This window comes from Miniopterus natalensis, chromosome 5 (assembly GCF_054644295.1).
Source record: "Miniopterus natalensis isolate mMinNat1 chromosome 5, mMinNat1.hap1, whole genome shotgun sequence".
Classification (NCBI taxonomy): Eukaryota; Metazoa; Chordata; class Mammalia; order Chiroptera; family Miniopteridae; genus Miniopterus; species Miniopterus natalensis.
The window spans coordinates 9,936,021-9,963,063 of record NC_142085.1 but is presented as its reverse complement, the minus strand read 5'-3'; the positions used below and the strand labels follow the sequence as shown (position 1 = coordinate 9,963,063).

Below are 27,043 nucleotides of genomic sequence, written 5' to 3'. Positions count from 1 at the left end.
GCTAGAAAACAAAATGTTGTTACCATAAGCTCGTACTGACTGACTTTAAAACACTACCACCACCAAATACATGAATCCAGGCCTAGAACAGATTACAGTCTAGTCAGGGGACGAAAGAGGTTCAGGGTTTGACACACAAGGGCATAGTAGCAAAAGACAACAAAAACTGATCAGACTGAATATAAAATAGAGAGGATCTGAGTGGGTTAGGGTTGGGTCAGGGAAGGCTTCCTGGGGGAGGAATCTTACTAGGTTTTCACATGTAGTGATGGATATGGACAAGTAAAGAAGGGAGGCCTCTTTGGAACTGAAGGAACCACAGGGCCAACACATGGAGGAAGAGTAAGTGATTCTTTTCCTGGGGAGGAAAGTGGGCTGGCCAGAGAGATAAGCTGAGAAACCACAAAAGCCAAGGACTTTTGTGGTTTCTCAGCTGACAAGAAGCCTCAAATGCCAGGCAAGAGCCTGGAGCCTGGATGTGGCCTGCCTACAGAGAGGGAATATATTCTGGAAAAGGAAGTGACAGGATGGAAAATGGTATGTAATCACCAGTTGTAGAGCAAAGAATTAGAGGCTGGTGGCCACCTAGAAAGCTATTGCTGAAATTAAAGGGACACGAGTGAGCAGTGCAGCTGGAGACTGAAGACAAGGGGCCACACAGTGACAAATCTTCCCAAAGAGCTTGGGGGAGGATTACCTGTAGTCTGTTATGGAGGGAAGAGTCAAGAGTAACTACAGGGTGAGGAACATCTGAGATGAAGAGGGTGGTTTTGTGACCATAAGGGGGAAGTATGTCTACTGAGAGGAAGGGAGATAATGAATTCTGTTTCTAATACCTGAGTTACAGGAAACAACATCTACATGGACGTCTTTAGTTACTGTGCCCTCGAGGGACCGAGGACAGAAAACGATGAGGACAAGGTGAGAAACCTGGAGTGACTGCCACACAGTTTACAGCTACGAATGGACAAGTTCTCCAAGCAGACAGGCAGCAACCATGCCCCTGGGAGCGTTACCATTGAGGAGTAAGAGGTGGGAATGGTACAGGGTACAATCCGTGGGGTGGAGGGGGTGGGAGATGGTGTCACAGAGAAGCTCTAAGACAAGGTGGCCAGAGTGTCAAATGTAGCTCAACAGTCAATAAAGTGAGAATCTGAGGAAAGACTTGCTAGGATGGGAGGAGGCCTCTGATGTTCCAGAGGAAGCTTCAGGGGAGCATGTGGACCATTTTGAGGGGGAACTAGATATAGACGTGCACCTCAGGACTGTTACAAAAGGCAAGAGTAAAATCAGACAGAATGCAGAGGGCACCACAGTCGTGCAAAGGCTTGCTTATCTCTGGGGTGGCAGTGTGGGAATGTGTAAAGGCGATGTAATGGGACAATGAAGAAGGAGAAAGACCTAAAGATGTTAAAGTCTCTCAGGAGGCCTCCACCATCACAGAAAACACTAAACATGTAGCAACTCAGGCTATATGCACTACAACTTAGGTGGTAAATTTGTGTGTTTTCTACGAAACATTTTTTGGCAGATAGCAGTATAGTGTCTTGGGGAAAGTGCGTCTTTTCCTAATTCGTGCAGTGTGGTTGCCTGGCTGTCACTCATCCCACTTCTTCCTTTCTGCCACATCTGAAGGGTTTTCTCCACATATACAGAAAGTTGGGCTTGCTCTCCACTATCCCCCAGAATTTGCTCCAAAGTCAAGCCTCTCCCATCCAGAAGCTGCGGTCAGATCTGAAGAGCTCTATAGTGCTGGAGGTCATTCCTGGGATAGACCACCTAGAGGGGTGATCATATATAGGCAAAGGCTCCACAGAGGGCTGGTGGGGCTCCAACCATCACTCCTCCTTCACTCTCCACCTCCTTCACCCCCTCACCTCCAAATCACCATGTCACCTACCTGCTCGGCATTTCTTTGGGACTGCAGGTGGGAATGCAGGCGCCGAATGAGGGGGACACCGTTCCGTGCCTGCCGCTTCAACAGCCAATAGTTGTGAAGCCGCTGCATGAATTGGTTTTTCCTCTGAAAGGAGAGACCACTACAGATCTTGTTCAACCTTGAGTAGAGGCACAGGGAAGTGAAAGACAGGGTCAGTGGGCAGCCCAGATTATAGCCTTCTCTCCAGACCCTGGTTCATTTATGAACCTTAAAAGGAAAACAGAATAAAGTGACCAAATGCCTCACCTCAGAAAAAGGCTTGAAAAGGACAGCAAAGTTAAGCAGCTCAGATTCACTTGACTTTCCACCTCCTGCATTGCAGTCCTGAACCTCCAAAATAATCCTCTTCCAGAAACCCTGTTTCCTGCAGCCCTGGACTCCTGAGAAACATGCCTGTGCCCCAATAACCCTAGCCTTCTATTGATGACAGCAAAAGAGAACAGGAACTTGAGCAAGCTATGGGTAATGTGGTCACTATTTTCTGTGGCTGAGGGTCCCACCAGACCAGGGAATAGTCCATGGCCAAGCTGGAAGGAAAACTGGTAAGAGTACAGCAGGCTACTCCTTTCTGAGCCCAAATGCAACCCCTTGGAGTTGTCTGGGTTTTCATTAAAAACTCCAGCAGCCCAAAATGTCTAATTTTGAACCAAAATACATATTTATATGGATCTAAAGGTGTAAGAGGATGGAGAATTTGAAAACTTAGCCTTAGTCTTAAGGTCAGGGTGTAAGCCAGTAACATGTGGCAGAAAGGGAAAAAGGTACGGAGGGAATTACTGAGAACCTACAATCTCTATCCTAATGCTCACACTGAAAGGTGGGTAACATCATCCCCATGATACAAAAGATGGAAAGGCAGCTTAGGAACAGAGGCTGAATAAATTGTCAAAGTCACTAATGCAGCTAATAATATGATGGAGCTGGGGTGGGATCTGAATCCATGGTCTCTTGGCTATTCCATGCTGTGTTCCATTAACTGGTTATCCACCAGGTAAGCAAGGCCTCTCAGTGCTCCTGTGGTGTTTCCACTGCTTTCTCTTTCTCTTCATCTCAGTCCACAGAAAGGAAGATGAGTGTGATGAAACAAGGCAGAACCTAAGGATGGGCATCTTGGACAGGACATTGCTCACCTGGGCCTTGTGCCTTTCCAGTCAGACATTCCTGCCCCAAAGCAAAGCTTACGAAATCAGGGCCTAGGCCTTTTCCCAAAGGACAGATCCCCCACCAACGCCCATGCCAAGCACACCTGCCCAGATGCAGGCAGCACCCTCCCTCTACAACCTCTTGGCCATGGAGGGTCCCAATAGCATTTGTGCAGATAGGAAAAAGAATAATAATAAAAAAACAGCAGCAGCAGCAGCCATTTATTGAGAGCTTACTATTTGCCAGGCACTGTGCTAAGTGCTTTGCTTGTATTATCATTATTTCTCACAACAACCCTATGAAGTAAGCTTACTTACAAATAAATACACTAGGGCCTAAAGAAGTTAAGTAACTTGCTAAAGGTCACACAGGTAGTGACAGAAACAGGATTCGAATGTAGGTCTCTCTGGTTCTTAACCTGCAAGAGACATCTGTAAGAGCAGATGACAAAAAGTCTAGCCCCAGGACATAACAACCCTATAGATGGGGACACAGCAGTCACCCACTCACCCCAAGCAAGAGGGTAGCCTGGAACAGTTCTGTGACTAGAAGACACACTTCCAGTCGACTGAATTCTAACTCAAGCCATGGCTTGCAACAAGAGTCTGACCTCCTGCGCTCTTGTGTCTTCTTCCAAAATGACAAGTCTCGTTGCCTATTTCCCTCGGAGAACTCATTCCCCACTACCCTCCAGTATTCCGTCTCTCTATTCTTCCCATCAAGTGAGAGAGACAGCAGGTACAGAACGTACAGGTGTCATGAGCCCCAGCGGTGGTCCAGGGTCTGCCACTTTCCACCTGGTTCCAGCCCTTAGAACAGGACTTGGCATATAGTAAATGCTCAATAAATATCTCATTGAATGAATATAGGAGTGAACAACTTTACCTCCTGTGGCCGCAGTATCTTCATCTGGGGGTGTGGGAGAAGGTGCAAGGACTACATTAGATGAATAATTTCCAAGATTCCTTCCTGCTCTAACATTGTACACTTATTCATGAATATCACCCTTGAGCTGAGCCTCTGCTAGAAAATCTCCCATCTCTCGTTCTCTGCCAACCTCCCATCCCTCCAACGGCTCCAGCGACATCTCTGATGGTTTAAATAGGTGCACTGGACTCTTTATACACCTAGTAGGCTTAGTTACATAGCTGAACTGAGCGATCCTAAGTCGAGGAGAAATAGCACATGCTCCGCATACCACCACCCCCTCCCAGAAAATCCCTATCATTCCCAGGACCAAGCTTTCTGGACAGCAAATCCGTACTGACCCCCCCCCCCCCAGTTGAAAGTAACTGTATCACTTTAGGGGTAGTTGGAAAGGTGGGGTTTGAAGTTGTCACAAAGACCAGGCAATGGAGGGGATTCAACCAACTGGCATTTACAAAGACCACAGATGCTAAACATCTAGAAACGCATGGGACAGTGCTGATAAATGATACTTATCCTGTCCAAAATGCCACTTGTGACCCTATTGAAAAATACTGCCTCAGACATCCTGTCACCTGAGCTTCTAGGCAACTTAGGTGTTTGTCTCACCTTGAACCAAAGGAAACACTCTGTTCTGAGAAAACAATCAAAACCACAAACCAGACTAGGCAGACCCAGGGCCCAATGGAGAAATTTGAGGGCATGGAAGAGAACAGACGTTCACCAACAGTTCACGGGGAAGGCCAACACCAGCCCAAGAAGAAACCACGAGCCTCTGGGACACCCTCCCGGGCAGACTTACCTGTAAGAGGGTATCTGTGAGACAGTGACTAAGGGGAAAGTGGAGGGTGTATCTCGACCCACTTCCTCTGGCTCCTTCTTGATCTTTTGCTTCAAAGTCACCTTGCTCTTCTTGGACACTCCCTTGAGGGGGCCACCTACTCCACCTTGGCCTTCATCTTCCTCCTCCTCTCCCACCTCCTCCTTCTGTTCCTCCTCCCCACAGCCTTCCTTCAGCTCCTCCTCGCCCCCAGCCTCACTGAGGCTTCCAGGGGAGCTACCCTTCCTCCTAGCTGCGGCAGTGCCTGGGGGTGAGTGGGCCTCACAGTAGGCGGTCTTGCGCACTGTGAAGATGGTGCCATTGAGGCTGGTCTCGCGCATGGGCTCAATCTTCATGAAGAGCCCGGCCCGCTGTGCACATGTCACGTGGAAGGCTGTGTAGCAGTTCACCTTATGGCACTGGATCGATGCACCCAGCCCCTTCTGCTTGCAGATATAGCAGGTTAGTTTCCAGCGGGCAGGTGGGATGTTGTCAATGCCCTCAATGGGCTCCAGGAACACAGTGTTAGCAAAGCAGACTTCAGGGATCCAGATGGCACACACCACGTGGGCCCAGTGCCCATCGCTGGTCTGTTTGAAGGCGCCACCTTTATTGGGACAGAGGACGCAATCCACAGGCCGGGAGGGAGACTGCAGGCAGCAGCGGCACAGCCACTGACCCTCGGGGATATAGGGGACTCCATAGCATTCCTGGTGTACAGCCAGGTTGCAGATGTCACAGAAGAGAATGACATTGCTATTGTGGCATTCATCATCCAGGCACACACAGCAGAAGGCATCTTCGTCAATGAGTGACTGTTGGGCCCCACTGCTACGGCTCTCCAAGTATGACTCCTTCTCGAGCCGGTCTACCAGCAGCTCAAAGGTGTCTGCCGACACCAAACTGTGCCCATCTACTCGCCGCTTCTCGTTCACCATGTCCAGCCAGGCAAGGTCCTCCTCATCCATGTCATACTCTACCTCTGCATCCAGGTCTTCAGGCGGTTTCTCAATGTAGCGGTAGTAGGCAGCAGGCAACGGGGGTGCTTCTGGCTGGCTGCCTGAGTCCACCAAGCGGAAGCTGGGCTGTGGGAGGTGGAAGGAAGTGCTGGATGCATGCTTGGAACAGGACTCCTTCTTCTTGCCCTTGGATGAGGGTTTTTTGGACTTGCCAGGGAACTGAGGCTGCTCGCTGTTTTCCTTGTTACTATTACATTCAGTGATATCCTGGGCGGTCAGCTCATCCTCCGTGATGATCTTGAGTGGGTCATAGATGCTGATACGATGCAGGCGTCCATCAATGTCCACCTCAACAATCCGTTGGGCCTGGGCATACGTCAGGGTCTCCCGGGTGGGTGAGCACTTGAGACTGTAGGGGGATGGGGAACGCCGGCCCTCGGCATTCTGCCGTGACTTCTGGCGAGGCTTCCTCATGGCACCTGGGAAACAAGGGGACAGGCCTAAGAAGAGGCCAGGAGACCGTGAGGTGGATGCACTTATTCACCCTTTCATGTGATCACGTGGCCACCAAGAAAGAGGACTAGATATTCCCTCCGTATGAACATTCTGCCCTTCAGATGTCCTCACCATTTGCTCCTTCGCCTCCTTCAAGTCTTTCCGCAAACATGACTTCTCAGTGAGACCTCCCCTGACCGCTCTATCTAAAACTGCAAATCCCTTTCCCCACCACAATCTCTCATCTTGCTATATTTTTCACCATCTTTTACTGTTGCAGGACTTACCTCTTTATCATGTATGTTTGCTTCCTTCTACTCGAATGTAAGCGCGACGAGGGGAGGGGTTTTTGCCTGTCTTGCTCACTATATCCCCAGGGCCTGGAATGGTGCCTGGCTCCTAAGCAAGCAGTCAGTAAGAGCTGAATGAAAGGCGAAATCGAACATGCATGATCCCTGCCCTCTAGAACCTCTGTCTGATTAAGAGACAGGAAAGCAAACAGATTACAATGTGAACACAAGGCTGTGGGACAACTAACTATGGAAAAGGAGAAGTGGTTATGGCTTGAAAAGAAAACAAGAACAGCATCATTTTCAAGCTCTGGACATGTACAGTGGTCCCATCAAAGGATCAAAAACTCACAGGTCTAGAGCTCTCTACACCAAGTCATCTGACTATGATTAGAAACTCTATCCCCCGACCATGCCCAGGGACGATGGGGTGAAGGCACATGAAATGTCTATCTCGTGCAGTCTAAAGGTTTTTCAAACTATAGTATTCAGGGTTTTATGTGCAAAAGGCAGCATTCGGGATGCACTGGCTAGTACACCTCTAAGCAGCAGCTCTGGAAGTGGCCCCAAGTGGCACTGAAGTTGTAAGCTGACCTATCCGGGGCTCTCACTGGACCTAAGGCAATATCTGAGGTAAACTCTCAATGTATTGTTTTAAAAGTCACTCTCTCCACAAAATACTTCTATGTAGTCTACCCTTGTGCAGCTAAGAGAAAGCCTAAGGCTTTCTATACCATCCTCTAGATGGAGGGAACTCAGACAAGCTCAAAGGACCTGTAGTGAGCAGTCCCAGAGGCCATCACCACGGGGAAGGTCGCTGGAGACAGGCTGCCCTGAGGGACGGGCAGAGGCCTGAAAGGGTACCAGCAGGGAGAGGGTTTCACGGAGAAGAAGTGTCAGCCACCTTGGCTGAAGGACCTGCCATCTTTATCTATACAGCAGAGCCGGTGACAGTGATGACCAGCACACCCTGACAAACGACGAAGCCCTCTTACTTATATTATTTCTCACAACTACTTTGGGAGGCGGAATAGACATTACCCTCATTTTATAGGTGCATAAACGAACGCTCAGAAAGGTGTCCCTCAACCCAAGTGATAGAGCTACAGTTCAAACCCAGATCTCTGACCTGCTGGACTTATCTCACTTCCTAGGAGGCAAGATGGCCACAGCGATGCCCTGGTCTGGGGGAAAAGAGGCTCTGGGGCAACCCGGGTGCTGCTCTTGGCCCCAAGAGACCTGATCACGTCCTCTCTCTGTGTCTCTGCTGCCCACCGGCGAAACCTACCTCTTAAGGGCTGCTATTTGTTAGTGAGGTGTTAAGATCCTCATTTAGATCTTCCAACCCCGAAGTGTGATTGAAACAATTGAAAAACAACGTGGCTGAGGAACGGCGCCAGGCAGGCACACATCCTACTCGCAGCCAAAGGAAACAATCCCCACAGCGATTCTGTCTGGGTTCCAGAGGCCCTTGGCCACCACACGCCTCACAAATGCCAACCCTCTGGGGGCAGCCCGGGCCCACAGACCTGCGTTATTGCCGCCCCCCCCCAGGGGCACGGAGCCCCTTCCACGGGTGTGAAAATCTACCTCAGCCCTGGCATGAAAGAGCCAAGAGGCTGTGGCCCTTTGATGCAACTCTATCCCCCCCTCCCCCGCGGCTCAGGTGTCTCCCCACCACGCAGCAAGCGCCCACGGAGCCCGCCTCGGTCGCGCCCAAGCTCCCGACACTGGGGCGGGCTCCGGAGGGGAAGGGGCCGCTGCTGAGGAGAACGGCACGCGTCTCGCCCGCAAGGCGCTTCCAGTCTAGTTTTTTGGCGGGAGTTTCTCGTCCCACACCACCCTTCCCACGTACACACCTCCGAATAGCTCTAAGAGCCCCGGAGGTCTTCTCGGCATTCCCCGAGTCCCCACTGGCCCACGTCACCCAGGCCCCCAGGAACGGGGACTTTCTGCAATTACACCGGACCCCCGCGCCCCACACGAGATACTCCTGAGACGGGGACCGCAGCCAAGGCTCCTGCCCCTTTAAAGGGGCGCCATTTCCAGAAGCAGCTTGACCCCTCGGAGGAGAAAGGAGGGAAACAGTATCTCTTCCCCGGAGAGGAGGGGGCGAGCGCGCCAGACGGACCGACGCGAAGTCCGACCCTCGGACAGAAAGCCAGCATTAGCGCACCAGCGGGTCGGGGGCGAGCGCTCATTGGCCGCCCTACCTGCCGGTTAGGAGAAGCCGGAGGGCCCAGGGACACCCGGGGGGTGGAACTCTCCTCAGGCTTGGCCAATAGGAGAGCGTGACGGGGGCGGGACTCGGCGGCTCGGCTTCCAGGACGGGGGAAAAAAAGATGGCGGCTGCGGGAGGGGGTCCTCGCTTTTCTGCTCCCCCCTCACCCGCCTTCCTCTTCCCCGCCGCCGCCCTCGCCCCGGGAGAGGGCTTTCGCGCAGCCCGCGCCCCGCTCAGGGAGCCCCTCCGCTTCCGTCCCCCACCAGCGCAGTCTCTGGTCCCCGTAGGCCCCGCTGCCCCCGCCCCCGCTCGGTCCGGCCCCGCTGCCGCCCCCATTACCTCAGCTGCCGGCCCGGCCCCAACGTTCGGGGGACCCTGGGCACGGGCTGGCCGGCCGTCGAGCAGGTCGGCGCGGCCCGGGGAGCGGAGCGCGGCCTCCTCCCGCGCTGGCCTCCGCGGCCACAGCGTGCCCCGTCCCGGCCCGCGCTGGGGCCCCAGCCCGGCCGCCACCGCCGCTCCCGGGGGAGGAGGGGGAATGGAGCCGCCGCCGCCGCCGCCGCTGCCGCCACGGAGCCCGGCCGAGGGGAGGGAGGGATCAGCCCCCAGGCAGGATCCGCCCCTCCGGCCTCCCCCCGCCACCTCCACCCCTTCCCTCGCTCCCTCCCAGGCTCCGCGGGCTCTCCGGCTGAACGGGAGCGAGAGCGCGAAAGAGGGGGAAACGGGAAAATATCCCCCCGCCCTGTGGGGCGCGGCGGCGGCGGCGGCGGCGGCCGGGGCGGCGCGGCGAGGAGCGCGGAGCCGCCGCCGCCACGGGGCACCGTCCCCGGCTCGGCCTCACGGTGGCGGTGCGGGCGCGGCGGGGCGCGGAGCGGAGACGGGGTCTGCGCCCGCCGGGCCCGAGTCCTCCAGGCCCAGCGCGCCGCGGGCTCGCCCGACCGCGCAGCCGGGGCGTTCGGGCCGGGCTGGGAAAGACCGGGACCCCTCACTCCAGCCAGCTTCCCCCTCCCCGTGCGCCTGCGGGGTGCTGCCTGAGGTTCTGGGCAACACCCCCCCCCCCCCCTCGCGGACCTCGAGGGCCCCTCCAAAGGTTAAGCCTGGGCTGTCAGTAAAGTCAAAACCGGTCTGTAGTGTCTTGGGGTGCAGGTGCCTGTGCTCCCCGCGAGCTTTCGTCGTGCGCCCCCCCCCCAGGGCGGGAGGACTAAGGTCGGCGATGTGCACCCCTCCCCGCGCGAGGACGGCCGGGGCGGACCTGTTGTGTGCAGGTGAGCGTCCGGCTCGCGCGCAGCCCCGAGCCCGCAGCCCGGCCGCCGTCGGGCCGCCTCTCCCCCCGCCTTCGGGAGTCAACAGAAAGTTTGTCAGCCCGAGAAGGCCGTCTGGTGACTCGCTGGGCACCGTAGCCTGGGAGCCTCTGTCCTTCCACCCGGCCGGGTGGGGAGCCCGCCGACTTAATGCCACGAGCGGCTTTCTCGGAGATGCTGGACCAATGGCAGCTTCAGGCGCTCAGGCCGCCTCGGGCTGTGACGGGTTTGAGGGGACGGCTCCTTTGTCAGCCACTTTTGACCTGTAAGGCGGAAAGCTCACCTCACACGCCCGGAGCCCTGGGCGCCGCTACTGAGTGATGCGCGCGGAGGACGCGTGGGTGCGCTGCCCCCGCACGTGGGGCTAAGTGCACTTTGCACCTTGTGCAAGGGCCGCCTCTGCCCACGCCGCGGGGGTTTTCGCCACAACTTGCTGGGTTCTGAGGATCAAGGACGCAGGTTCCAGGGTCAGAGGATGCACGTTTCAACGGAAGCGCAGGGCTACTTTTGCAGGATAGACGTTCATTATCTCAAGGAATTTAGATACATTGTGTTTTTGAAAAGTTTGATGAAAGGAAACTAATTCGTATGACAAAGATGTTTTCCCGATTGCGTGGTCGCACCTTCTGGCAAAGTGATAACAAAAATACTTGTGTTAAGCAATTTTATTTATTTTTTTTAAAAAAGGGAGTGGCTTGTGGAACTCAGCAAGGGCGGGGCAGTGTTTTGAAAACTGAAGATGACATCGTCTGAGTTAATGTCAAGGCTGAGGCTAAGGGGAAAGATCATTCGGAGGGAAGGCGGGGAAGAAGAGCTGATTAATTGCGAAGGAAGAACCCCGGAGGCAAGAGGACGGTACAAGTACTTTTAGTTCAGGAAAATGGAAAACTGAAGACTAGTGAATTTTATTTCTTGTTTTACATTGTGAAATATAACCATTTATACATATGATTAGTAACTTTTTTTTTTTTAGTAACATTTCTTGATGGATTTTCTCAAATTTTATTTATCACAATTCCATTTGCGTGATTAGGAGCTATATTTTTTCCACTAAAATTAATGAATAAATACCTTGAGAAAAACACATTGGTTTCCACTTGTAGCAGTAAGTAAATGATTTTAATGCTATTGAAAATGCATTAACTTAACCTAATACATATAATTTCTAGGTTTTTCTATTCAACGGTTTCAAAGAAAGACATTCAACCTAAGTGTTTCTCCTCCGTTTCCAACTTCCACTTTCCTAATGGTAACGTTACAGCCGTCCTCACTTTTATTTTTCACATTTGGGATTGTTTTCTGTTAGTGTAACTGCACAAATAACCAGTTCACTGTGATGTCATCTTAAATGTAACATGGGACAATTATGTTATTAAAAACAAATTTGGAACATGTATCAAAAATCCCACACGCACTAAATTTGACTCACTTTAATCTTTAGCTATTTTAAAGGGTATAAATTCAACAGTCCCTGCCTTTCCATTAAATCGTACAATAATTAAATTCAACAAAGAGAGGCAGTTACCTTTGATCCCAAATAGCAGTTTTAAAATCCTGCATTTCTAAGTAGAAACTAACTTAACTGGAGTAGGAGAATGTTCTTCCATTTAACCTAAAGGTGGAAATGCGGTAGGCAGTTAGACTTGAGCTGAGCAAGGACGACGGGCCAGGTACACAAAGATCACCAGGGTGGAACGTCCTGAACACCTAGCAACAAAGAAAGAACTGGTAGAGCAGATGCTGGAAATAATGGGAGACCTTGCTCCTAAGGCCCCTTCTCCACCCTAGAATGCCTGCGCTCATGCAAGTCAGATTCTCCCGATCTTTTCCTCCCAGGTGTGTGGTTAGTCAAGTGGTGGACCCCCACCCTTAGAGGAAGAACAGGGGAGCTGGAGGAAAGCCCCATCCACCTCCAAATAAAGACAGATGAGTAGACAGGCCCTGATAGGTCAGTTAAAAGAAGAAAGCAGTTAGCCCTACTCTGAGGGGTTAAAAGGAGCCCTAACCCACTCCCCAGGGCAGCTCTTTGAGCTGCCTGCGCCTGCTCTAAATTTCTCTTCTGAGTGTACTTTCTCTTTGCTTGCCCAGTAAACCTTCTCTAGCGGGTTGTAGTCTTGGCTCTGAATTCTTAATTCTTTTCTTAGCTAGAGCTCGAGTACTGAGGTTGCTGAACCCAGATCCGGTCTGATTTTGTCAGACACCTGGTGCTGCTCTCGCCGCCTACAACAGAAACGTGAATACAAAAAGTAGCCCCCCTGGGAAAACATATTTGCCAAGGATGTATCTGATAAGGGACCAATTTCCAAAGTGTACAAAGAACTCGTACAAGTCAACAAGAGGAAGACAGACAACCCAATTAAAAAATGGGCAAAAGACCTGAATAGACACTTCTCCAACAGACACATGAGAAAATGCTCAACGTCACTAATCATCAGAGAGATGCAAATCAAAACCACAATAAGGTATCACTTCACACCTGTCAGAATGGCTCCATCAGCAAATCAACAAATGACACATGCTGCCGAGGGTGTGGAGAAAGGGGACCCTAGTGCACTGCTGGTGGGAGCGCAGACTGGGGCAGCCACTGTGGAAAACAGTATGGAGGTTCCTCAAAAAATTAAAAATGGAGCTGCCTGTTGACCCAGTGATCCCACTTCTAGGAATATATCCTAAGAATCCTGAAACACTAATCAGAAAGAATATATGCACCCCTATGTTCATAGCAGCGCAATTTACAATAGCTCAGATTTGGAAATAGCCCAAGTGCCCATCAGTAGATGAGTGGATAAAAAAGCTGTGGGACATTTACACTGTGGAATACTACGCAGCTGTGAAGAAGGGTCTCGTACCCTTTGGGACAGTATGGATGGACTTGGAGAGTATTATGCTAAGTGAAATAAGCCAGGCAGAGAAAGACAAACATCACATGATCTTGCTTATATGTGGAATCTAAAGAACTTAATAAACTGATGAACAGAAAGGGTTCAATGACATGGAAGCATGGATCAGACTGAGGAATCTCAGATGGATGGAGGAGGACGGGTGGGGGGAGGGGAAGAAGTTAACCAAAGAATTTATATGCATATATGCACAACCCAAGAACACGGACAATGGTGTGGAGAGAGACTGGGGAGGGTGGCAGGGCCGGGTGGAACGGGTCATTGGGGAGAAAAAGAGACATCTGTAATATTTTGAACGAAAACAACAAAAAATACAGTGCTAATATTTCTTCAAGTCTTTGTAGGCCAATATTGAGGCCTATGCTAGAAGAGGGCTCACAGAATCCTAGCTAGAGTTTGGTCAATGAGGGAATCTTTGTCAACTGTAGTCACCTAAGACCTTACCATTGGATAAAACTGAGTTAATGGGACACTATCTCTGTACTATCTTTGCAACTTCCTGTAAATCTATAATTAATTCAAAATAAAAAGTTTTTTAAAAAAGTACACCCTCCCATTTTTACATTTTATTATTATTAATTTAGCATCTCAGGATATCTTTGTCAATGATTTACTATTACCTTGGTTTACCAAAGCAAGAAACCTCGGGGGGTCAGATGCCAGGGAGTTGGCTGAAGTTTTTTGGGGGGGAGGGGGAACAAAAACAAAAAATCTCCCAGAGCTAGATGCCCAGCATGAGCAGAAAAAGGCAAAACACCATATAAGATAGATTCAGGGAACAGTGGGTAACCCCATTTAGCGCCCTCCCCGCAAAATGGGTGTTGTGAGAGAGAAGCCTGGAAAAGTAAAATAAAATCAGAGCACGGAGGCTGTTGGGTAGGGACTGGATGTGAAGGGACAGTAGTCACTTAGGATTTCTGCGACAGGGAAATGACTTGGTTGGCTCCTTGCTCTGAGATGTAGTCAGGCAAGAGCGCGTGATACAACGCGGTTTAGATATCCACCTGGCGTGGCATGCATTATCCTCGCTGGACTTGAATTCTAGCCAGAACATGCCACAAGCCTGAAAAGAAATAGTTTGTGGCACGTATAAATTGTTCAACCTGAGTTGATGCCTTTTCATTTCAGCTTTTAATTAGCACTTCTATTAAATCCTAAACTCAACCATGAGTGAAGTTAGGACGCCATAACATATGTTATTTTCATGTTTTAGCAAGAGAACTGACCCTGTAAGTAGCCATCTATCTGGTATAATTTGGCTAAAGAGAGAGAAAATGCACAAAAAGGATGCCACCTCCCCAAACAGAACGTGCGATTCCTACGGGTGATGGTTAACCTGAGACGCCAGCTTGACTGGCCTGGGAGTTACCCAGAGAGCCCGTAAAACATTTCCGGATGTGCCTGGGAGGGTGCTTCAGGAAGGGGCCAGCATTTGTGTGGGTAGACTGAGCAAAGACGGTGGTCCTCGCCAGTGTGGACGGGCACAGTTCCACCCAGGGGGGGCCCGAACAGGGCGAAAGGGTGGAGGGGTGGCATTTGCTCTGTGTCTGCGCAGGGACATCCATCTCCTGCTCTCGGACAGCGGTGCCCCCGGTTCCCAGGCCTTTACACTTGCACTGGATTACACCACCCGCTTTCCTGGGCCTCCGGCTCGCGGGTCGCGGGGGGTAGGACTTCTCGGCCTCCACAGTTGCTTGAATCAATTCCCGTAATAAACACCTTCATTACAGATACAATGAAGTGTGAGGGATGAATGCAGGTGCTCAAGCCACACACTTCATCTATAACAGATGTTTCTTTGGGGAGCCCCGACGAATAAAATATGCATATCCAAGTTAAGAAGTGGTGGATTAGGCAATAATAAGAGAATTCCAAGATTGATGTATTTTAAGATCCTTGCATGGTCGAGGAAAAGTAAAGTTCTAGGGATAACAGCTTTCGATTGGTCAAGAATACCTGTTGTAACGATCTGTTACTCCATTTATATGAAATTCTTGAAAATGCAAACTAATCGATAGTGACAGAAAACAGGTTGGTGGTGCCTGGAGGTGGAGGAGAGGACTGACTTAAGGGGCACCGGGGGCCCGGCCGGGCGTGGCTCAGCGGCTGAGCGTCGACCTGGGATCCAGGGGATCGGGGTTCGATTCCCGGTCAGGGCACAGGCCCGGGTTGTGGGCTCGATCAATGACTCTCTCATCATTGATGTTTCTCTCTCTCTCTCCCCCTCTCCTTTCCTCTCTCTCAGATCAATAAAGATATATTTTTAAAAAGGGGGGGGGCACAAGGGAACTTTTCCAAAGGGTGAGAGAGAGGAAGGGAGAGGGAGATAGAAGCATTGACCGGCTGCCTCCCGCGCGCCTGCTGCTGGCGGGCATGTGCCCTGACCGGGCATCGAACCAGCACGCGGTGGGACTGGCGCGGGAAGACGCTCGACCAGCTAGCTGAGCCCCACCAGCCGGGCTGATGGAAATATCCCGCCAGGCGATTTTGACACGGAGAAGCTAAGGTCTGTGCATCCGTGAAAAGGCACTGAACTACGGGACCGCTGTGATTTGTTTTACAGAAATTATACCACGGTTAAGTTGATACAAAGAGGACACCTGTTGTATTTTTAGACTAATCATTAAGAGAATGAAAGAAAGATATAACTCACAGAGAGGAAAACGGAATAATAGGGAAAGAGAAAGGAACATAGTAAAGGTGGGACAAAGACACAGCGAAATGACGGCAGGCTTGAACCCCGTCTGCGCTCGGCACTGTGGCAGCCTCTAAGGAGAGGGGCGTGTCTGGGAACGGTGATGACAGGTGCTTACAATGTGCGGCTTGAGCAGGCAGTTATCCCCTAAACGTCACTAATATGTTAGTAAAAGATTAAAAACGCACACAAGATGATACAGTTCACAGGAACAAGGAGAATGGGGGAAAGAAACAGCCGATGAGATCTGTCCAAGTGTTGGAGAACGGCAGGAGGTGGATCTCCTCAGATCTCCTCGCTGGACGGGGATGGTGAACAACCCAGAGGAAGCTGACACAGGTCTGCAAAAGGACCAGGAAACCCCGGCCCACTCACATCAGACGGCCAAGAAACCTGGACGCAGGGGGCTGTGGGTACTTCTGAAAGGGGCGCGGGCAATGGGGGGTAGACCTGAGAGCTGGATTGCCTAAAAATCTGTAAAAGGGGCCACCGGCTCTCATCAGATCTCCTCGCTGCTCCTTGGAGATTTACCGTCTCAAGGAATTGAACAAAGGAGATTTTGGACTTGGGCATGTGCAGCACCAGTGAGGGCAGAGACCAAGTTGAAAATGGAAATTAAAATGAAGCTCTACATGCTAACACGAGAGACACCATTTCCGTTCTCAGGGATGAAGAGGGAGGGGGGAGCCTGCACGAATTGCTGGAACCTGAGGGTTCAGAGGAGGGCGAGAGAAAAATCCAATGAAAACATGTTTAACCTGTCCCTGCTTTCAGGAGGGAATTGAGAAAAACGTTTTCATGAGATCCAAACCCTCAGTGCCCCCACATTTCAGAACATGAGAACCAGGTTTATGTTAGAAAAATTGGAATGAACAGATTACCAAATACATCTGCCCGGACGAGAACAGGCGTTTCAGCACCGATGGAGGGTCCAGAGGTGAATCTAACAACATGGACACAGAAAATGGAAATATTAAAACAGGCAACTATGAATTCCAGGAAAGGCAATAACTCATGAAAAAGAAGCACAATTTCGGTTGAACCTACGTGGCTCATTTGCAAACATCTACTTTTCATTATAATCGTAATAATGAAAAACAATAGAGATTTAACTAGAAATTATGATGAAACAATATTGGGAAGATGAAGTGAGTGGTGGGCACTATGAGTTAAATCCTCATAGTTGAAAGAGAAAAGATAAAATTGGGGGGAAACACAGAACAGTTAAATGCACGTTCTTTAGAAATGAAAGATGAAAGCTGGAAGAAACTACGAAAGAGTTTGAAATAGTTGCTTTTGGATTGGGAGAGCTGAACTGGGAGGAAGCCGGGGACCTCTGGTTATATACTTTTAAGCCTCTTGGTTTTATTGACTTTTTAAGACTACGTGATTTCGTAAAAGTTAGTAAGAAAAATATCCAAAGTTAAAACGGTATTATTCCAGAACCAAGTGAGTGAAAAGCGGCTGTGATAAATTAGCTTCCCAATTCAATACGGCAGAGGGAATGCACATTAAGCAGAGAAGAGTTAGCGCAGCAGATCTGGCTGCTGGCCTTTGAAACGCCTGCTCACAGGGTTGGCCTGTGGCTGGTACCTGGGAACTTGAATTTCAGGAAGGTTCTCACCATGCTAACTGATCAGAGTGGCCCACCGTGCCTAAACTATTTGTGCAAAGAACACGGTTTATGCTGAACACTATGCTTACCTTCTGGAAGGGTGGAATTTGGGCACACCCTAGGCAGAGGGTGCCTATATAACCAGCCCTCCCCCCCCCCCAAATACCCTGCCCATAGTTTCTAATGAGCTTCTCTGGAAGACAACATTTGGCATGTGTCGTTGCATCTCATTGCTGAGGGAATTAAGTGTGTCCTGTGTGACTCCACCGGGAGAGGACTCCTGGAAGCTTGGGCCTGGTTTCCTCCAGACCTCACCCCAGGTGCCTTTTGTCTTTGCTGATTTTGCTCTGCGTTCTTCCACTGTAACAAGTCATAACCATAAATGTGGCTCCGCGCTGAGTCCTGTGATTCCTCACAGGGAATCCCTGAATCGGGGGGTGATCTTGGGGACTCCCGACACACACTTTACTCCAAATATTCCATTAAAGTAATATGTAATCACAGAATGCGTGCTTACAAGCAACAAAACCCAATGCTAGCTGTCTCTGGCAAAGAGAGAATTTATTGGAAGTGTTTAAGGAGGGCTCACAGATTGACAGGAGACTGGAGGGGCAGGCTAGAAATCACATACAGTGTAGCCGGGTCATTGCCACCAGAGCCTATATTGTAAATAGTACCTTAAAATGTTTCTCTGTTAGTTGTCAGCATTAGAAATATAATCCACTGTTGCATATTCATCTTATATTTAGCCAACTTGCTGAACTTATTGTTTTTAATAATTTTGTAGGTTCTTAAGGGTTTTTCTCTGTAAATAATTATATTATCTGTGAATAATAGTTTTCATCTTCCCTTTTCAAACATTAGACCCCTCTCCTCCCTTTTTTTAATTTTCACCCGAGGATATTTTTTCATTGCTTTTCAGAGAGAATGGAAGGAGAGACAGAGAGAAACATCGCTGTGAGAGAGACACATCGATTGGTTGCCTCTGCACACACCCCAACCAGGGCCGGGAATCGAGCCTGCAACCGAGGTACGTGCCCTTGGTTGGACTTGAACCCAGGACCCTTCGGTCCACAGGCCAATGCTTGAACCACTGAGCCAGACCGGCTAGGGCTCTCTTTTTCTCTTATCTGAGCAAAACGTTGGCTAGAAGTGGTGTTAGTGGCCATCCTTGTCTGGTTGGTCAGTTTAAAGGGAGCGCTTCTGACATTTCTCTATTAAGAATGATGTTTGCAGGCTGCGGGTTCGGGCCCCTCTCACTGCGGCAGGAGCTTTTGTCTCTCCTCTCCTTCAATAAACTTTTGCTTTCCCTTAAAAACAAAAAAAAGAATGATGTTTGCTTTAGGAGTATTTAGATACCCTTGAACAGGCTAAGAAAGAGCATTTTTATTCTTACCCTGCTAAGAGCTGTTTGAGCGTGATGAGTGTTGAATTGTATCGAATGCTCTTTCTGCATCTATTAAGCTGATCGTTGATGTTCTCCTTTGCTGTCAGGGAACTGGTTCTCGAACATCCAACCATGCTCGCATCCCTGGAATTAGCCTGACTGTGTCATGATTTGTTGCCTCTTTTATAATTTGGTTTGCCGATACTTTAATATATTTGCATCAAGGTTCTCGAGTGAGATTGACTGTAATTTGATTGCTTTGGGAATTAAGTTTTAATCTCATATAATGAGTTAAGAACATTTCCCCCTTTTTCTGTTTTCTGGAAGAGTTTGTATAAGGTTGAAATAACTGTTTCTTGAAAAGTGGATAGAATTCACCTAATAAATTATTTAATCCTGGTGGTTTCTTTGTAAGAAATTTTAAGCATCTCCAGTTTCTTTAATGGGCATAGGTTTATATGAGGTTTTTATTGATTGAGTTTTTTCCTAGGGTCTGTTCATTTAGGCTTTGTAAAATATGATCTTTTAAATCTCTGCTGCGTGTGTAGTTACGCCCTCCTTTGCATCACTAATGTATTTTCGTCTCACTCTCCCCTCTCCGCCCACCCCGTCAACTTCACTACCTCCCCCTAGATCACCAGCTTTTTTCTTTTTTTGCTTTGTTGATCTTCGCTGTTCTATTTTCCTGAGTGTTGTTCTAATAATTTTTATCTGCTTCCTCCCACTGTTGTTCAGTTTATTCTACTATTTTTCTAACATAAGTAGGGCGCTTAGTTCTTTAATTCAGACTTCATTTCTAATGTAAACACTTACGTCTATAAGTTTATATCGAATTACCACTATTGTTTGTTTCTCAAGTTTATTGTGTTTTTTTTTGTTAATATTTCTTTATTGATTTCAGAGAAAGGAAGGGAGAGGGAGAGAGAGAAACACCGACGATGGGGGTCATTGATCGGCTGCCTCCTGCGCGCCCCCTGCTGGGGATGGAGCCTGCAGCTGGGAACTGAACCGAGATCCCCTGCATCCTAGGTCAACGCTCAACCGCTGAGCTACGCCGGCTGGGCTCAAGTCTTGATACACAGTTTTTTATTTAATATCATTGCTCAGTTCTAAATATTTTTTGCACTTCTATGATGATTTTTTTTTTTAATATATCTTTATTGATTTCAGAGAGAGGAAAGGAGAGGGAGAGAGAGAGACAGAAACATCAATGATGAGAGAGTCATTGATCAAGCCCGCAACCGGGCATGTGCCCCGACCGGGAATCGAACCCCGATCGCCTGGATCCCAGGTCGACGCTCAGCCGCTGAGCCACGCCCGGCCGGCCTCTATGATGATTTTATCTTGGACCCAAGTGCTACTTTTGAAGTGTGTGTTTAATTATTTTTTTTCATTTCGAGATAATCGTAGATTCACATGCAGTTGTAAGGAATCATACAGAGAGATTCCATGTACACTTTATCCAGTTTCCCCCAGGAGTAACGTCTCGCAAAACCATAGAAAGTGTCACAACCAGGACATTGACATTCACGGGAATTCAACTCCTCATCTGGACGACTGCCCCTGACGCGGGATGAACCACCTCTCTCGCTGCCGTCAGGACCCTCTCTCTGTCCTTGGCTTTCGGCAGCTGGATTGCGATGTGTCTAGGCATGGATCTTATTTGGAGTGTGTTGAGTGTCCTGAGTGTTTAGATTAATGGGTTTCTCCCAGTTGGGGAGGTTTGGGGCCATTATTTCTTCAAGTGCTCGCTTTCTTCTGTTCCCTCTCCCCTCTCCTTCCGGGCTCCCATTCCGTATGTCGGTACCCTTCACGTGTTTCACGGGGCTCTGGGGCTCTGTTCATTTCTCTTTCTTATTTAAAAAAAAAATGTTTTTATTGATTTTTAGAGAGAGAGGAAGGGAGAGGGGGAGAGAGAGAGAAACATCGATCGGTTGCCTCCCGCATGCACCCTGACTGGGCATTGAACCCGAAACCTGGGCGTGTGCCCTGACCGGGAATCGAACTGGCGACCTTGTGGTGCCCGGGACCATGCTGCGACCAGCTGAGCCACGCCCGCAGGGCCGTTCATTTTCCTTTATTCTTTTTTTCACTCTGTTCCTCAAACTGAAGCGTCTCAATTGACCTGTCAAGGTCATTGATCTTTCCCTCTGCCAGCTTGAATCCACAGTTGTGCCCCTCTAGTAATTTTTTTTTTAAATTTCAATTACTGTCCCTTTCAATTTCAGAATTTCTATTTGGTTCCCTTTTATAATTCGATCTCTTTAATGATATTCTCTGTTTGGAGAGACAGTCCCGTACTTTCTTTTAGTTCTGTAGGCGTGATTTCCTTTAGTTCTGTTAAATACGAAAGATTCTACTAAGTATACTTAAAGATTAAATGGGCTTTGTTCAATGATTCGTAAATCAGGCAGGACCCCATCCGGCAAACAGAAAGGCGCTCTGAAGGGCCACAGCAAAGGGAAGGTTTTTAAAGGCAGGGAGGAGGCAGGAAAAGGAAGTTTACTAGCAAAGAGTCGATGGTTTCAGGCTTAGGGGGACAGAGGGGTCTTACCGGGAATCACCTCTCTAATGCTCACCAGGTAATTCCAGGCTGACTGGTTAAAGGTTACATTTCTGAGAGGCCGAAACTGCTCTTAGGTTAGGTATCAGGTCTTGGTTTGCTGCTGTGGGGCTTAGCACTCCATTTTGGGCCAGTTGTTACTTTTTTTTTTCCAGTTGTTACTTTTTAACTGTTCTTTGGACACATATATAATAGCTGATTTAAAGTCTTTGTCTAATAAAGTCTGTTCATCTGGGCTCCCCAGAAACAGTTTCTCTTAACTGCTTTCTTCCCCCAAACTCGTGTATGTCACATTCTCCCCTCCCCTTTTTTTCATGTCTCCTAAGTCTTTGTTGAAAACTAAACACTGTAAATAATATAATGTAGCAACTCAATTATGGTTGACTGGGAATTGAACCACGTGTATCTCATAAGGTTTTCATTTGCATCTCTCTGATAATTAGTGACATTGAGAATATTTTCACATCTCTTGGCCATCTGCATGTCCTCTTTGGAGAAGTGTCTATTCAGGCCCTCTGCCCATTTCCAAAGTGTTTTGGATTTTTTTCAGATAAGTACCCAGAAGTGGAATTGCTGACTTATAAGGCAGTTCTATTTTTAATTTTTTGGAGAACCTCCATACTCTTTTCGATAGTGGCTGCACCAATTTGCAATCCCATCAACAAATGCAGGAGGGTTCCCTTTTCCCCACATCCTCAACAACACTTGTTGTTCATTGATTTATTGATGGCAGCCATGCTGACAGGTGTGAGGTGTATCTCATAAGGTTTTCATTTGCATCTCTCTGATAATTAGTGACATTGAGCATATTTTCACATCTCTTGGCCATCTGCATGTCCTCTTTGGAGAAGTGTCTATTCAGGCCCTCTGCCCATTTTTAAATTGGATTATTTGTTTTTTTGGTGGTAAGTTGTATGACTTTTTTTTTTTATATAACTTTTGAATATTGGCCCTTACCAGATGTATCATTGGAGAATATCTTCTCCCAATCTGTAGGTTCTTTTGCTGGGTAAAAACTGTTTAGTCTGATGTAGTCTCATTTGTTTATTTTTTCTTCTTTTGTTTGTCCAGAGTTTGTTGCTGTTGCTGTTTGTTGTTATTGCTGCTGCTGCTGCTATTTGTTTGCTTAGTGACTTTCCTGAAGTAATTTTTTAGCCTGTGTTGTCATGTGTGGCCACTCTGGTCTCTGCTTGCTTAGCTCAATGATCAGGTAATGAACGGACAGATACCTTCAAGACTCCAGCACAGTGTGGACACTCTGCTTTAGTCTTTGACTCCCTGCTGTGCAGAGCCTTCGGGTCTGTCCGTGGCGAGAGAGATTAGGGTCGTCTTAGGCCTTATGTGCATACAGCCCTGCACATGCATATGACCTTCTAGATTTCCAGGGACATGTTAGAACTTTTCAGAGATCCCTAGAGATATCTTATTTCCAAGTTTTTCCTTTTAAGCTTTTTGTCACCTTTTTCTTTGCCCCACCTAATTATTACCACCTAAGGCACCCGTGATGCTAAACAATCGCCACCAATTTTTTCAGTAAATACTCCAAGGGAGACGGTATTCACAGCGAATGAGCTCTGGGGTAGCTCAAATGAACGCAAGTTCTGAGAACGGTTGTTTATGGGGACCTGCCAGACAGTTCAAATAATGACAATTCTTTGAGAATGGAGCCTTGGAGAAGCTCCAAGCCCACTTTGCCCCTCTAAGGACGGTGAGGCTGCTGGTTTTCATGGCTACCAGGATCGCAGGGTGTTGGCTCCCGGGGCCACCAGGGAATGGAGGGTGAGAACAGGAGGTGTGAATATGCCACAAAGTTCTCTGTTCACTGAGATCCAGCCTTTTTTTAAAAAAAAATGAATAAATATGCCTCAGACTGTTCTGAGCCTTTTTGGTTAATTTCCACAGGTCAGAAAATGTTGACTTTGACCATTTTTACCAGTTATCTCATTGCTTTTATGCAGGAATGGATTTTTTTTTTTTTTTTTAAATTTTTATTGTCATCTCCTCAACGTCTGAGTTCGAGGACGCCGACTTGGGGGACGTCTTCCCCAAAGGCTGCTTGAAGGGCTGTGTAACCAATTCTTTCCATTCTTTTCCTTTGAGTCGCTTTCTATGCCACTGCGTAAGCTGGAGTGGCTGGTGGCCCTGTTGAGGAGCAGATTTTTGAAGGTCCTTACTTCACCATTTTAGAAGTGGCTCCTATCATATTGTTATTGTCATAATGAGCTAGTTTATTAATAGGAAGAGAGCAAAGGGAAGGCCAGGCATTATAAGTATGGCCATCTGGGCAGCTTCACGGGGAACCTACAGCTTCACGCTCCCCAGGGAACCACTGGTCCATTCCCTGCAAATCACTGGGGGAAGGGATCGAACAAGGGGGAGATGAGTGCATTTGCGGTGAAGTCGGGGTGACATAGGGAAGGTACTTGTCCATCAGTCTAGCCTGGGGAGAAGATCATTGGCTAGGAGGGTGGAGCCACTGCAAGTGTGATATCTTGGTCTGGTTAAAATCCTCAAAGTGTTCCTTCTCTCTTTGTTCCCTCTTACTTTCTTGCTCCATGACTCACACTCACGAGAGCCCCCCTGTTCTCTCTCCATCGCCATGTGGCCTTAAACAGCCCCATGGCCATGGCCTTGTGGACCCCACATGCAATGGACTGCAGCTGGAAACACAAGCTAAACTAGCCAGATGCTGTACTGGACTGAACTTGATATGGAACAGAAATTCTGGGCAGTGGCCTTAGTTCTGGCTCTGCTGAAGATAAGATTGGACTTTTTCCATGGTGGGATGGATGGAGATGGGACCTTTTAGGGGGAACCCCCTTAATTTTACATCCGCAATAAAGCTTTCCATGAAATGGGGCCTCAGGAAACTTTTCTCCAGGCACCCCAAGAACTCCATTTCCACCAATAACAATATTGACGTTGATACAGTGAAGGTAAACAACAATTCTATCACCACAAGGATCCCTCCTGTTGTCCTATTATCGTCACATCTGTTTCCTTTCCAAGTAACCCTCTTAAGTCCTGGCAACCAATAATTTGTTATTTTGTTATCTCTAGAATGTTAAGTAAATGGAATCATATAGTATATAACCTTTTGGGATTTTTTTTTTCTTCACTAAGCATAATTCTCTGGAGATTCATCCAGGTTGTTGCCTTTATCAATAATTTGTTCCTTATTATTGCTAAGTAATAATTCATGATATGGACACAGCATAGTTTGTTTAAGCATTCACCTATTGAAGGACATCTGAGTTGTTTCCAGTTTGGGGCTTTTATGGATAAAGCTGCTATGAACAGTCATGTACAGGTCTTTGTGAACATGAGTCTTCATTTCTCTGGGATAAATGCCCAGGAGCACAATTGCTGAGTCATATGGCAATGGCATATGACCAAATCCTGTGAAATATGATAGGGTATAGAGTGATCGCAGGATTCTGTTACGTGGGAGAGGAGAAGGGATTTTGCTGATGTTATTAAGGTCCCTAATCTGTTGCCTTTGAGTTAAATGAAAGGGAGATTACCTTGGATGAGCCTGACCTGATCAGGCAAACTCTAAAAGCGGGTTTAGGGGTTAGGATTAAAGACGGTGGTGGACTGAGTGGAAGCTATGCTGACAGTCTCCCAGGACCAAACTAGAATTACAACTAAAATATAGAAAAACCATCCTGAATAATCAACGGCAACTGAAGACCAGCTGGAAAGCACCCTCATTACCAAGGAAGAAAAGTGGAGACCACATAGAGGCTGGTAGGAAGTGTGGAGGCGCGAGAGGGCTGGCTGGGCTCCCAGAGGCAGCAGCTGAAGGTCCGCAGGGATATCTCAGCTGTGGGGGGTCCCACTGAGGACTCTGGGGTATAAACTCCAAACGGGGCTCCCTAGCCCAGAGCACCAGAACTGAGAAAGGTGCCCACAGAGCATCTGGCTGTGAAAAGCAGCAGGGTTTCTGTCTGCCAGGGAAAGACAGCTGGAAATGCAGGCACCCTCTTAAAGAGCCAACACACAAAGTTTTGTGTGCAGCCACTCACGTTGGGCTCCAGCAGAGGGAGGGCAGAGTGGACTGGAGCTGTGTGAGGGAATCTAAGGTTGTGGGCTCTTGAGATAGAGCTCAGAGGGCATCCCTCTGGATTCCTGTGCCAAGTCACTCCCCCATACTGCAGAGGACATCTTTCACAGGAAGACATTTACCTCCCAAGCAGCTTTTGTCTGAGTGGGAGGCAATTGTCCCACCCTGATGGAAAACCTCTTTCCCTACCCGGTGGAGTTTCTACAGACTGAAACTCATAAAGATAATCAGATTAACCAGCCTGCACGCAGAGGCAGACCTCAAATTGCTTTGAGTCTTTGCCTGATCTGCTTTTGGAGCTGGGCCTTGGAAAAGCAGACTTTGGTGTGAATCTTGGTCCTAACAGAGGGGATCTCAGGACATGGTTTGTTGATAGCTCCAAACAGGGTACTCAAGGCCAGTCACAAACAGCATCAGACATTGACCTGCACCAGAGACCCTCCAAAAAGACTGAGAGTCCTAGTAGGTCTGCCTAACACATAGAAATAAAGCCAAATAGGCAGCCAAAATGGGGAGATAAAAAAATAAACCCCCATTGAAAGAACAAGAAAAGTCTCCTGAAAAAGAGCTAAATGAAATGGAGATAAGCAATCTGTCAGATATAAAGTTCAGAATACTGATTGTAAGGATGCTCAATAGCATGAAAAAAGATATGGGAACTATGAAAAATGACTGGCCAGAATTGAAGAATGACATAGCAGAAATAAAGAGTATATTGGAAGGAATAAACAACAGATTAGGGGAAGCTAAGGATTGGATCAGTGAATTGGAAGACAGGGTAGAAAAAATCACTCAATCAGAGATTGAAAAGAGAAACAACAATTAAAAAACTGGAGAACACTCTAAGGGAGCTGTGGGACAGCATGAAATATAACAATATTTTCAGCATAGGAGTGCCAGAAGAGGTCAAAAGTAAGCAAGGGTTAGAGAATCTGAAGAAATAATGGCAGAAAACTTCCCTAACCTGCTGAAAGAAAAAGTCACACAAGTTCAGGGGGCACAGAGAGTCCCAAGCAAGAAGAACCCAAAGAGGCCCACACCTAGACACATCATACTTGAAATGCCAAAAACTAAAGACAAAGAGAGAATATTAAAGGCAGTAAGAGAAAAGCAATCTGTTACCTACAAAGGAGCTCCCATTAGGTTGTTAGCTGACTCCTCATCAGAAACTCTACAGGCCAGAAGGGAATGGCATGAAGTGTTGAAGGTAATGAAAAGCAAGGATCTGAAACCAATGCTACTCTGCCCAGCAAGGCTGTCATTCAAAGTAGATGGTGAAATAAAGAGCTTCCCAGACCAAAAAAGGCTAAAGGAGTTTATCACCACCAAACCAGCATTGCAGGAAATGTTAAAGGGACTGCTGTAATTAGAAGAAGAAATAGAGAGAGAAACATAGGCATAAAGAATTAAAATGGCAATAAATAAGGACCTATCAATAATAACCTTAAGGACTTGAAGGGAGTGATCAACAGCAATACAGTCATAGTTGGGGACTTCACTGGATAGATCTTCCAGACAAAAACTCAACACAGAAACAGTGACTCTAAATTTCACACTAGATCAGATGGATTTAATTGATATTTACAGAACATTTCACCCCAAAGCTGCAGAATATACATTCCTCTCAAGTGCACATGGGTCATACTCAAAGATAGACCACATGTTAGGACACAAAACAAGTCTCTACAAGTTCAAGAAGACTGAAATCATATCAAGCATCTTCTC

General features: G+C 48.1%; 1 protein-coding gene across 3 annotated transcripts in view; it reads right to left on the bottom strand.

Annotated features, from left to right (window-relative positions):
• The window catches only part of BRPF3 (bromodomain and PHD finger containing 3), a 33,030-nt gene extending 24,505 nt beyond the window's left edge, over nucleotides 1-8,525 (bottom strand). For all 3 annotated transcript variants that reach the window (XM_087817362.1, XM_087817364.1, XM_087817363.1), the window contains exons 1-3: nucleotides 8,433-8,525; nucleotides 4,812-6,267; nucleotides 1,901-2,057 (exon numbers count right to left, since the gene is read on the bottom strand). In XM_087817362.1, coding sequence (XP_087673488.1) covers nucleotides 1,901-2,057; nucleotides 4,812-6,267; nucleotides 8,433-8,472 — 1,653 coding nt within the window. In that variant the 5' untranslated portion in view covers nucleotides 8,473-8,525. The remainder of the gene's footprint in view (nucleotides 1-1,900; nucleotides 2,058-4,811; nucleotides 6,268-8,432) is intronic.
• Between the last annotated feature and the right edge of the window lie 18,518 nt (nucleotides 8,526-27,043).